The sequence below is a fragment of the Chiloscyllium plagiosum genome, chromosome 13 (genome assembly GCF_004010195.1).
Source record: "Chiloscyllium plagiosum isolate BGI_BamShark_2017 chromosome 13, ASM401019v2, whole genome shotgun sequence".
Classification (NCBI taxonomy): domain Eukaryota; kingdom Metazoa; phylum Chordata; class Chondrichthyes; order Orectolobiformes; family Hemiscylliidae; genus Chiloscyllium; species Chiloscyllium plagiosum.
The window spans coordinates 67454081-67467594 of record NC_057722.1 but is presented as its reverse complement, the minus strand read 5'-3'; the positions used below and the strand labels follow the sequence as shown (position 1 = coordinate 67467594).

Here is a 13514-nt window from a genome sequence, read left to right as displayed (position 1 = left end):
TTTCCGTCAACTCAGTTGGGACATTGAACGGATACGTGAGAGGCAGCCACTCTGTGTCGCTTGCAAACCGGTGGAGATATTTGGAAAAAGAAAGTTCAAGGCGAAAGCTTCAGATTAAGAAGAATCAACTCCAACAGATTTTGTGAACAAAGACTACAGACATGCTTTCCCTGTTTTCCCTATGCCCTGTGTCGGTGTATGTGAAAAGGGGAAGTTTATTAGGGATTTACAGTTTTGATTGGTAGAGTTTGCTTACTTTAGTTTAATTGCTTACCTACAGTTAGAATCTGATGATTTGTAATAAATAATCATTTCCTGTTAAATACAGAGGCCTGGTCCATGCTTTCAACCATCCTCAATCTGAAAATCAGCTAGTTTGGGCATTTTGCACATTTCTCTTAAAATCTTTAGTTGTTGTGATGACCATGGGTATAATGGGGTTCAATTTACAACACGTTACCCCAGTGAGTCAGGAAACACAGTAGCAGCAGTACGTACCATCTACAAGATGCACTGCAATAACTCATCAAAGCTCCTCAGGCAGAACCTAAGGCATGAGGTGGCACGGTGGCCCAGTGGTTAGCACCGCTGCCTCATAGCATCAGGGACCCGGGCTCGATTCCAGCCTCGAGCTACTGTCTATGTGGAGTTTGCACGTTCTCCTAGTGTCTGCATGGGTTCCCTCCGGGTGCTCCAGTTTCCAGAGCTAAATTACCCACAGTGTTCAGGGATGTGTAGTCAGGGGTACATGTAGAGTAATAAGGTAGGGGAACAGGTCTGGTTCTTTAGAAGGTTAGTGTTGGGCCAAAGGGCCTGTTTCCACACTGTAGGGATTCTATTCTGTGAAATCTTCCAAACCCACACCACAACCATCTAGAAGAACGAGACCAGTGATCAAAGCACCAAGGTACCCTGTGCCCGAGGAACGAGACATGGGAACACCTGCACATTCCCCTCTATCCTGACTTGGAAATGCAATGAATATTCCTTCACTTTGGGTTAAAATCCTGTAACTCCAGAACCTAACATCACTGTTGACATGCTGCTCATTCCCGAATTCCCTGTTAGCTCATCTGTTGACCATCTCGGACTCGTAATTTTGTCCAAAAGCAACAGTGCAATACTCGTGTATCTGACCTTAGCTGGTTCCATTTCCCGAGTCTTGTCATGTTCTTTCAGATCTTCAAATATTTTGTCAAATTCATTCTTGAGCTGCAAGAATAAAAATCTGTCATTGCACTTCTGAGAGAAAAGCAAACTAGCTTCAATAGGGATAGAACTGTACTACTTTTGACACTTGTACAAGTACAGAAAGCTATGAAATATAAACTATAATCTTTAAGTTTAAATTTAATCTAAATTTTTTCAGGCTAAAAGAATCAAAGGGTTCGGGAAGAAAGTGGGAACAGGGAACTGAGTTGGATGATCAGCCAGGATCTTACTGGATGGTGGAGCAGGCCCGAAGGGCTGAATGGCCTACTCCTGCTCCTATTTTCCGTGGTTCTATGTCACACAAGATCAACTGAAGGTAGAAAAAGAGACCTTGGTTCTCAAATTTTACCAAGTATCTATTTTATCCTTGGACCCTTGACGTAAAGGGGCCATTAATACCGAGCTGGGGACGAGGACATCAGAGATGTACAGCAACGGAAACAGACCATTTGATCCAACTCGTCCATGCCAACCAGATATTCTAAATTCATCTAGTCCCATTTGCCAGCATTTGGCCCATATCCCTCTAATCTCTTCATAGTCACATACCTATCCAGATGCCTTTTAAATGTTGTCATTGTACCAGCCTCCACCACTTCCTCTGGCAATTCATTCCATACACACACCATCCTCTGTAAAAAAAGTTGCCCTTTGGATCCCTTTTAGATCTTTCCGCTCTCACCCTTAAACCTATGCCGCTCCAGTTTTGGATTCCTCTACTCACTTCCTCTGGCAATTCATTCCGTACACACACCATCCTCTGTAAAAAAGTTGCCCTTTGGATCCCTTTTAGATCTTTCCGCTCTCACCCTTAAACCTATGCCGCTCCAGTTTTGGATTCCTCTACTGTGGGACAAAGGCCTTGGCTATTCATCCTATCCATGCCGTTCATAATGTTATAAAAACTTCTATATGGTCACCCCTAGCTTCCAATGCTCCAGAGAAAATAGCCCCTGCCGATTCACTCTCTCTCTAGAACTCAACCCTCCAACCCTGGCAACATCCTTGTAAATCTTTTCTGCGCCCTCTCAAGTTTAAGGGTGCAGAAAACTTACTGACACTTATTATCCAGGAACACAAGGATTGATCAAAGCACCAAGGTACCCTGTGCCTGAGGAACCATACACCCAGAGTCTATTGAACTCAACAGCCCACTGCACAATGCATCTACTAAACCCTGGTACTGTCTTATAAAGCTGACTTACTCATAATTACGACATCATGATTACTAGCTAAGGAGTTAACAAAATACTTTACCTGTTCCACTGTCATCTGCACAGCAGTGTGCACAGGAGCTTTGTAACTGGGACCCGGTCTTGCTGATCCCATTCCAGACCATGCCTCAGCAATCCCACCACCTAAAAGAGAACCTCCAGCCAAAGTGCTATATGAATGAGACTGATTCAGACCAACCAAATACAACAGTGTCCGTATCATCGGCTTTATCAATTATATTGCAACTTACGTTTTATGACAGTGTACAGGTTTACAAACTGCTTCAGTCGAGTGCCACTCTCACAGTTATATAACAGAGGTCACACTCTGCAGTAATGATCTAAACTGCAGAAGGGGACTGACCGGGTGCTTTTGAAGGTGGAAGATGGATTGAATGGGACGTTACGTAGAAAGGAAGTTCAAGCGAGATGGCTGAAGCTTCTCGAACCAGTGATAAGGCCGATCCACGTACGGGAATAATCACAATGAAGGTTTATTGGAAGCAAGAGTCAAGACGATTGCCGAATACATGGTCGCCTCTGAGACTAAAATCTAGCTCAATCCATCAGCATGGTGCCGAGGAAACAACATATTGTTGGGAGGTAAAATACAGAGCATGCTGGAAATCTGAGACGAATGCTGGAGAAATTCAGCAGGTCTGGCAGCCCGAAGAGAGAGAGAAACAGAGTTATCAGAGACATATTAACAGAGACATACAGCACAGAATCTGACGCGAGTCCAACTCGTCCATGACAACCAGATATCCTAAATTAATCTAGTCCCATTTTCTAGCGCTTGGTCCATATCCCACTAAACGCTTCCTATTCATATACCCATCCAGATGCCTTTTAAATAGTCATTGTACCAGCCTCCACCACTTCCTTTGGCAGCTCATTCTATACACGCACCACCCTCTGAGAAAGTTGCCCCCTGAGGTCCCTTTTAAATATTTTCCCTCTCACCCTCTAGTTCTGAACTCCCCCAACCCAGGGAAACATACCTTGTCTATTTATCCTATCCATGCCCCTCATGATTTTGTAAACCTCTATAAGGTCACCCCCTCAGCCTCTGACGCTCCAGGGAAAACAGCCCCAGCCTACTCAGCCTCTCCTGATAACTCAAACCCTCCAACCCTAGCAACATCCTTGTAAATGCTTTCTGAACCCTTTCAAGGCTTGTCTTCGGAAATGATATAATCTGAGGATGTGGTCTTTGAATATTTTACAGTGCTTCTTGAAAGGGAAGCAAGAGATCCCATTGCACTCTTCCAAGAAGGGCAAGAGGGATTTTCTACAGTGTCACATGTATTACTTATCTATTTGAAGCAAGTCATTTGCTCAGTTAATTAATTGCTGCTTCTGCAAAGCTCCTTTGCTCACAAATGCTGGCACATTTCCTAATGTACATCAGAGGGGGCAGACTTGAAAAACTACTTCCACTGGCTGCAAAGTACTTTGGGTACCCTCAAAGATGCTTCAGAAACGTACTTTGTTTTTTTCTTTTTTCCTAGTCAAGAATGAAAGTCACAAGGCTGTGGATGGAACTCAGAAGGCAAATACCACCTTAAGAAACACAATTAGGGCAACAAGGGAGAAGCCAGTAGTCACATGACACCAGGCTGCTGTCCAACAGGTTTATTTGACATCACAAGCCTCCGGAGCACTGCCCCATCACCAGGTCATCTGATGAAGGAGCGAGGTTGCAAAAGCTGGTGATGTCAAATAAACCTTCGGGAATATTAGATTAGATTATCTAGTGTGGAAACAGGCCGTTCGGCCCAACCAGTCCACACCGACCCTTCGAAGAGTAACCTACCCAGACCCATTTCCCTCTGACTATTGCACCTAACACTATGGGCAATTTAGTGTGGCCAATTCACCTGACCTGCACATCTTTGGACTGTGGGAGGAAACTGGAACAGCTGGAGAAAATCCACACAGACACGGGGAGAATGTGCAAACTCCACACAGACAGTCGCCAGAGGCTGGACTCGAACCTGGGATGCTGGTGCTGTGAGGCAGCAGTGCTAACCACTGAGTCACCACGCCGCCCAGAACCAGTGGCATGTGACTTCTTTGTCCATCCCAGTCCTACACCAGCACATCCACATCAGAGGAAGAAGGGACCAGGAGTACAAAATAACAGCAAGATGTGACTTAGTGATAGGAGGCACTCCACTGTGAATGGAAGCAGTACTGAGAGGGGGTAAAAGAGTCTTCATTACGGGGCAAAGAGTTCTCATCGAATCCATGATGCCGGTGTTTTGACCGAAATTAGCTCATTTGCATGCTGTCCTCTTGCCCCACACTAAATGCTTGCTGCCAACGGTACTTTTTAAAAACTCAGAGGATGAGGGCCTCACTGGCTGGGCCAGCATTTATTATCCATCCTTAATTGCCCAGAGGGTAGTTAAGAGTCAACCACACTGCTGTGGGTCTGGAGTCATAGGTAGGCCAGACCAGGGAAGGATGGCAGTTTGTTTTCCTAAAGGATGCGAGTGAACCCGATGGGTTTCTCCATCGACCAACAATGGATGCACGGTCATCATTAGAATCCTACTTCCAGATGTTATCTGCTGTGGAAGGATTCAAAGCCGGGTCCCCAGAACGTTATCTGGGTCTCTAGAGGAACAGCCTAGCGATAGTGTCACTGGGCCATCACCTCCCTCTACTTTAAAGGCAGTGAGATTGGAAAAGGCAAAGAGTTATGTCATCAAACCCAAAATAGCTAAACTACATGTTCTTTTTCTCAATTTAAAAACAAAAAGTGGCTCTCGACATCGGTTAATCTGTATTTACCTTTTGTGGGAGGTGCCAGTTTAAACCCGTGTCTCTTTAACCTTTCCAGAACAGTGTCACGGTTTTCTTCTCTACCCCAGAACGAAAGTTGCACTGGCATGGTGAACACGTTGTTGGCACCGTAAGGAACCACCCTGCTTGAGAAAGAAATACAGACAGTTCTCCAGCAGCACTCTTCCTTGTTCCCACACTGGCACGGTGGACAACTGAAACCGTGTAGAGGCTTCGAGACTTGAGGAAAGAAACGCAAAACTGCTGGCAAACCCATTGCTGCGGTTACAGTTCCGAAAGATCACTAGATCCACTTCTGACCTGGTACCTAAAGAGCAAGGGGCATTAGCATGACATGGCGCGGCCACAGTGCAGTCAGGTCATGCTTAGTCTCCTCGAACCACCACTGCGATATAAGACCTCAAATGTTTCTCAACCTGATCGAGAAAAATGAGCCCTGCTTGAACCACAAGCCCCTGTTCTCTTTAGGTACCCAAACAATGCTACCTCAGGCTCTTTACCGCCAGTCTCTGACCTACACCAACTTATTAATTCAAATTGATCTCTGGCAGCACAAGAACAAAGAGCAAATCAGGAATCTGTTTTAAGCAGGCCAATTTTCTTAGATGCATTTTAAATAATCATTCCACCAATTAGTTATGAATCCTTTTTCCCTTCCACCAAAGATCACCAACACCCCCACCCCCCCCCCGCAACCTTCACTTTGGTCTTTTTCTCCCCCTCCCCGGGAGACCTTGCTGTATGTTTTTCCTGTCCCTTTAACTCTTCCCTGTTAAATTCCAGTAGATTTTGCCCATAATTACATCCCCTTGGCCTCATTAACAAAGCCGCTCAGAATTAGCAGCTTTACTCAGAGAGCCACAATAGATGGTTGCTAAGGAAGGCGAAAACATTGCATTTCTGAGGCTGCTGACTAACCTTACAGTAGCTGCTGCAGAAAGAGGTGTAAGAAATGTTGACAAATGACTTCCTCAGAAGCACTGATTCAAACCACGTGTTTATCATGTCATTGCACGCAGCAGAAAGAAAATATTTGGGGAATATTTTTGCGTTGTTTAAAGAAAGCATCTTTGCATGTTTCTCAAGCTGTTCATAAGCATTTTACAAGGTGCACTCATGAAGTTTGGTCAAAGCTGTTATGCAGGAAATCACAGCTGACACAGAAAGATTCCATAAATATGTGATAAATGACAAGTTACATTTTGCTGTTGTTAATTGAGGGAGTAATATTGGCCGTACCGTGCAAGAAAGCAATCCTCTTTAAATAGGAGCTTGAAATGTCCATGTAAAATAGCAAACAGGTTTAAGATTTCACCCAAAGTATAGTCACGACAACAGTACAGCACACCCTGAACTCAGAGATCAGCCTCAATGAGATGGCAAAGTCCAGAACCCATTTCCTTTGGACTAAAAGCAAGAAAGGTAACAATTGGAGTCAAGCTGGAAATATGTGAAAAAGGAAGTTTATATCGAGCCTGTAATTGCAAATCCTGGGCTTGCCAATATCTAATAACTCACAATGCAGCGTGCTGGTGTACCACACATGTGGAGGATCACAATTGCTTACTTTAGTAATTATCTGCACCTACAAGTTCCAAATCAAGCAACATACATTAGTCATCTTCCTTCCATAGCTTTGATAGTAGAAGTTCTAACTAACATTTCAAGCTCAATGCAGCACATTAACCAGAATTTGCAAAACATTCACTCAAACACGTCATTTGGCATTACTATGGATTTGTATTTGCAGATACATTCCATGTTGTTCAAAAAGCACACAATCTGTAGGCAGTCGGTCTGTGATATTTTATTAACTCTTACTTTGGAAACAGAACCAGTCCGACTCAAGATTGGGATACAGACAGACTCCAACCTCACACCTTTAATGTATTGTCTGAGCCAAGATGACACGAAGTATATAAAACTGAACGTTGTCTTGGTTCTGCAATTTGAAAGAAGCTCTGGAATTAACATAAATGAAACCTGCAACCCATTCTAAGTGATTAGAGACTGAACAGCAATCTAGGTTCGTTCAACACATCACATCAGTGGTATGACACTTTGATCTTTTACTGTAAATTCTATGTCCTACGATTCTGCCCCACTAGCTAACTGACAAAAGGGCAACTCTCCGTAAGCTTGTAGAGATACACAATCCTTTATCCGAAATCCAAAATTTTTTTTGTAGAGTTTGGAATGTCATTTTGGCATGTGAACAGGTGACCCAACTCTACACCCACTCAAACCACGTCACTAAGATACAATGTGGCAGCGTGGCCCAGCACGGGCAGGCGTTAACGGAGTCTCAGTACTCGTACTATTCACATGTGCATCTGCTGTTAGGTCTTTTTTTTTTTTTAAATTTCACTGTGAAAATGTCATTTATTCTGAAATCTGAAAAATTCAAAATTTCGAGAAACAATTGGCCCCAAGGATTTCGGATAAAGGATTGTGTATCTGTACTTCCAAATAAACTTGTTGGACTATATCCTGGTGTTGAGAGATTTTTAATTCTTGGCATTGCAATAGCTCAGAACCGAACATGTTGACTCACCCTTCAACTCTGGCAAGTCTGTTATCCAGGATAAAGGCCAGAGGAGCTGCCAGTTCCCGTTTGATATGTCCCACCTGAATACCATTCACATTATTTACTTGGACTGCATTTCTGTCGTATGGGTTGTTTGGTTCTCGCTGAAGGGCAACCATTTCATTGTTGCTCACCTAACGCAAAGTTTAAAAGAAGTGTTACTGAAATGGCAGTTTTGGACAGTTACCAGCACTTAACCACATTGCTTGCAAAGCAAGTCCCAGGACTTCTGAGGATTAGTAGTAGTGCGCCTACCTTGGGGCCAGGAGACCAGGGTTCAAGTCCCAACTGCTCCCGAAGTAGGTGGCATCTCATGACATGAAGTCATGAAGGCATCTCATGACATGAAGGAGCAGCGCTCTGAAAGTTTGTGATTTCAAATAAACCTGCAGGACTATAACCTGGTGTTGTGTGATTTGTGACCTTGTCCACCCCAATCCAACACCGGTACCTGCACATCATCGTTCCTTAATAGTTTTGAAATAGAATTCCACCACCCAGATTTTTCCAATCAACCTATTTTAGTGAGTGGCTGTAAGCCATTTACATGGGGCATGGGCAGCATTCACAAGAAATGCTGATTATAAAATCGAGGCTGCTTAGTTCATGTACAAGAATTGTGCTTCATCGATGTTTCAGTGTTTTTAATCAGATGTCTTTGCTCCACAGAACAGCAAAGTCCTGATCAATTCTTCTCAGTGAACACAGAGAAAAAAGTAATCAATTAATAAAAAAAATGCTGGTCTTTTCACTGCAACGTGGTTGAAATTTAAAAGTAAAGGAAATGGTGCTTCAGATGATCAGACCAATCCTCAGACCTCATCAGAAACACTGAGACACTATCTCAGGAAGATACAAACCTGCCCAGGCAGATTAACCAGAACGACACTTCACTTGAGTTAAATTAGGAAGGCAATTCACAAACTCGGTTTGTATTTCTGAGAGTTTAGCAAAGTTGCGAGCAAGCGGATACGAGCTGCTTAAAAATGATAAAGCGATTTTTAATTTTAAAGAGTAGATAAAGAGTGGCGATTCCCTCTGGGAAGGGAGTACAGGGAGCACAGTAAAAATGTGAGGTGTAAAATCAGGAAGCATTTTCCTGTCTTGCTCCCCCACGCCACTCTTCTCACACAAACAAACAGGAGAAATTTAAGGAATATGAATTGAATGTTTAGACGGTGATATAAAAAGTCAGAGGTATGGACCAAAGGTAAGTAAATGGATAGATCATGGTCTTTAAAAAAAAAGGGTAGACAGACCCTGTTCCAAAGAATACAAAGCAGAGATCAGATCAGCAAGATTGGTCACAAACAATAAACTGTAGATTTTAAACTGCACTGCTGAGCCCATTGACTTTTCCAAAGGCACAACACCTTCAATTTATTTGGAATACTGTCAGTAATAAGCAGTGTCTTTCACGAACTCCAGTTAAATATTGGGAAGGCTGAAGCCACCCTCTTTGGTCCCCTCCACAAACTCTGCTCCCTTGCTTTGTTCCATCCTTCTCCCTGGCAAGTGCCCAAGACTAAAAAAAATTGTGCAATCCAGCTGGACAGAATTCATCCTGAATTCATCTCAGCCACTTGTCCACATAATCATTAGGACCACCTACATCCACCTGTGAAATGTGACTTTGATCCCATTTCTACTCTCGTGCTGCTAACTCCCTCTTCATTGTGGTTACTCCTGGTCTTGAATTTTCCAACATACTCCTAGCTGGCCTCTCACATTCTAGTTGATTTTGTCCAAAACTCTGCTACCCTTGACCTTATTCATACAAAGTCCTATTAATCCATTACCCCAGGAAGCACTGGCTTTGGACCAAACGATGCCTCCACTGAAAAATTATTTTCCCGGTTCTCAATATCCATCTGTGACCTGGCATCATTCTATCCCTACCATCAACTCCAACCCCACAACCCTTAGATAACAACACTCATCCAATTCGGTCCTCTTGAACCCCCAAATTTTAATTGATGATACTTTTGTTTTAATTAACTTACTCAGACATGTTAGTGTTCTGGAGCAATCGTGGTATCCCTACAATATGGAAGCAGGCCATTCAGCACATGGGAGGGTTGGTGTGGACTCAAAATGCAACCTGTGGGGCTTGAACCTGGGTCGCCTCAACCAGAGATGAGGACACTACCACTGTATACCAGAGTCCCTCTGCCCCTCAATTTCACATTCGGTGGAAGTGTCTTTAATTATCACGGTTCCAAATTCAGAAATTCCGTCACTGACCTGCCCACTACCTTTCTTCACTTTCATCCATTGAGACACTCCTTCAAATCTACTGCTCTGACTTTGGTCATCTGCCCCAAAATTGCTCAGTATCTTTACAATATTCCCATGAAACAACTTAGGTCTTTTTAGTATGGGAGGTGCACTATGCTTTTTATTCTCTATGTTTAAGTCAATAATAAATAGGTAATTGTGGACATGGCAAATTGAAGATTTAAACGCAGCAAGTTAATATTACACCGGATTGGAAAGACAAGTCTTACCACTCCTGTATAATAACGCATCCCAACCACATTCCCACGTAGGTTTCCAAATAAAACAGAATCCAGATCTTCATCTGGTGACGCAGTGTCATCTGTTAACGTGCGGTTTATCATCTGAGATAATGATTCTTCAGGATCTGGAGCAAAAAGAAAGCTGCCATCCGAAAACTGAGATGCAGATCGTCCACCCAAATACTGGGAACTAGACCAGTTGCGCCAGAACAGCATGCTGCAGAAACAAAAGAAAACCATGTTTTATAACCTTAACAATATTTAAACTCTCAGAACTTCAAACTCATCCATCCATGAAGGCTAGCAAATTCTTGTTGCTGCACCCATCACAAACTCTCAGTTCTTAAGAATGACAGAAGATTACAAGATTATTGCGAGATTACAGAAACAAAGTCCAGCACAAGTTTACTTTTTAACTGTCCCATTATTGGAGCATGATGCTTCATTAAATAACATCTCTCAAGATGCACTGTAATCAGCAAATGATGGTACCAATCTGACAATGAGAGTTAGTCCCAGGTCCCACTTCATCTGGAAGCACAAAGCATTTTATATTTCACAAGAGAAAAAATAAACGTTGCTGGGCTCCGAAAGTTTGAGATTTCATGCAAACCTGGTGTCATGTGACTTCTGACTGTCCAAGAAAAAAGCAAAGGGAGGGAAAAAAAATCTATGCAATACTTCTGGTGGGATGAAATTCAGCAGTTCAAAATTAGCACTTCAAGTAAGAAAACGTCACCCACGCACTCTAGCAGGATTAAAACGCAATCAGCACATAGATGTAATAAACAGAAATTGCTGGAGAAACTCAATAGATCTGGCAGTATCTGAAAAGAGAAAGCAGTGATCCATCTCCATAATGGCATGTAGAATTTAGCATGCAGAAGAGTTACAAAGATTGCACAGCCCTTATTTTGATATAGCATGATATCCTGCAGATAAAACCCCTTTAGCCAGGCAGTCTTACTTGTCCCTCGTATACCTGGGCACGGAAAAGTTATGCAGGTGTGCAGCAATTACCACAAACCCATGACCACTTAGCACAAGTTTACTTGGCTATTTTTCACTAAGCAGACCCGATAACTTTAGCAGATTTGCATACTCTTAGCAACGAGGTGCAGAGACCTCCCTGAACAATATATTTTGTTCCCTTTAGATTTGTATCTTTGACCCAACGCCTGGATTTGATGCAGATTACAGGCTGGAGTAAAAGACTCGTGATGAAAAAACAACATTTCGAGGCTGAGGGTGACGATGAACGCTGTGTTGGTGGGTGTTTTTTTTTAAACTGGAAAATGTTGTCATGCACTCGAAAAAAAACACAACCAAATCTCCCATTGACTGTGGCTGCCTATATCAGGCCCCCAAAACACGGCTTGCTGTTGGTGAGTCATTCTTTCCATTCCGCCTGCAGCCAGCCCCTGCTTTTGACATTTACCCGGGATTACAAACCTTTTAAGCAAAAATAAGACAGCATGATGCCAAGGCAGGCTGCTTTGAGCTTCCAGCACTGCATTTCTAGCCAGGGCTCTGGGTTTTGTGCAGAGCTCTGCATTAAAGCCTTCTCCACTTTTTTTTTATTTGCTGCTCTTAAACCGCAACGCGCACAGAAAAGCTTTATTCTACCTCTGCAAATAATCTTCAGCACAAAATCAAATCTTCCCTCCTGTCAGTGACTTGCAAAAAAGGTGTGTTTCTTTTAAAAAGAAAGGCCACAACATCAAGCCCGTCCACTCCACAATCCCAGCTCCTTTCGCTTTCGCCTCGGCTTGCGCGGTTCTTGCTGATTGACACGGCTCCCGGCCAATCAGAGCGGCCCCTCGCCAGGCAGCAGCGTATCAGAGCGAGCGGCGGGTGGGACTCTCACCCAGGGACGAGATACAACCACTCGATACATTGTGGCAGCTGACCAGCTACCGATCCCGTCCATTCATAAAGACAGGCTGGTGCTGTTTGTACTGGTGCTGCAGTGATAATGTCCCCACCTCTGGACCAGGTCAAGGTTAGAGAAGTCACATGACACCAGGTTCACGTCCAATTGAAATCACGAGCTCTCAGAGCGCTGCTCCTGACTTCACCCGACCAAGGGGCAGTGCTCTCAAAGCCTGTGATTTCTGATAAACCTGTTGGACTATAATCTGGTGACTTGTGACTTTGTCCTCCCCAAACCAACACCAGCACCTCCACATCTGAGCCAGAGGCCTGGGTTCAAGTCCGACCTGTGCCAAAGAGATGAAGATAGCTCTGAACAGGTTGATGAGGAACCGCAGGGGCGGCACGGTGGCACAGTGGTTAGCACTGCTGCCTCACAGCACCAGAGACCCGAATCAATTCCCGCCACAGGCGACTGACTGTGTGGAGTTTGCACGTTCTCCCCGTGTCTGCGTGGGTTTCCTCCGGGTGCTCCGGTTTCCTCCCACCATCCAAAGATGTGCAGGATCAGGTGAATTGGCCATACTAAATTGCCTGTAGTGTTAGGTAAGGGGTAAATATAGGGGTATGGGTGGGTTTGGCTTCGGCGGGTCGGTGTGAACTTGTTGGGCCAAAGGGCCTGTTTCCACACTGTAATCTAATCTAATCTAATCTGTTTAGATACTTTATTGCATACCCCTGGGACTTGACTCAGAGATAGAGATTTTACTGTTCTGCTACAAGAACCCCCTAACTCAGAGGTAGGGACATTACAATTGTGCTACAAGAACCCCCTAACTCAGAGGTAAGTACATTATCATTGTGGCACGAGAACCCCCTGACTCAGAAACAAGAACATTATTATTGTGCTACAAGAATCCCCTAACTCAGAGATAGGGACATTATCATTGTGCTACAAGAACCCCCTAACTAAGAGGTAAGTACATTATCATTGTGGCACAAGAACCCCCTGACTCAGAAACAAGAACATTATCATTGTGCTACAAGAATCCCCTAACTCAGAGATAGGGACATTATCCATGTGCTACAAGAACCCCCTAACTCAGAGATAGGGACATTATCATTGTGCCATAGGAATCCTCTAACTCAGAAACAGGGACATTATCAGTGTGCTACACAAAACCCCTAACTCAGAGATAGGGATATTATGATTGTGCCACAAGAACCCCCTAACTCAGAAACAGGAACATTATCATTGTACCACAAGAACCCTCTAACTCAGAGATAGGGATGTTATCA

The 13514-nt window shown here is 43.8% G+C and overlaps 1 protein-coding gene across 3 annotated transcripts in view; it reads right to left on the bottom strand.

The window, feature by feature from the left end:
* hltf (helicase-like transcription factor) overlaps nucleotides 1-12178 on the bottom strand; it is a 76335-nt gene extending 64157 nt beyond the window's left edge. The window contains exons 1-6 of one of the 3 annotated variants that reach the window (XM_043702687.1): nucleotides 11970-12178; nucleotides 10332-10560; nucleotides 7792-7958; nucleotides 5226-5362; nucleotides 2470-2582; nucleotides 1138-1212 (exon numbers count right to left, since the gene is read on the bottom strand). In XM_043702687.1, coding sequence (XP_043558622.1) covers nucleotides 1138-1212; nucleotides 2470-2582; nucleotides 5226-5362; nucleotides 7792-7958; nucleotides 10332-10559 — 720 coding nt within the window. In that variant the 5' untranslated portion in view covers nucleotide 10560; nucleotides 11970-12178. The remainder of the gene's footprint in view (nucleotides 1-1137; nucleotides 1213-2469; nucleotides 2583-5225; nucleotides 5363-7791; nucleotides 7959-10331; nucleotides 10561-11969) is intronic. The other 2 variants (XM_043702689.1, XM_043702688.1) reach the window with 2 other exon arrangements.
* Between the last annotated feature and the right edge of the window lie 1336 nt (nucleotides 12179-13514).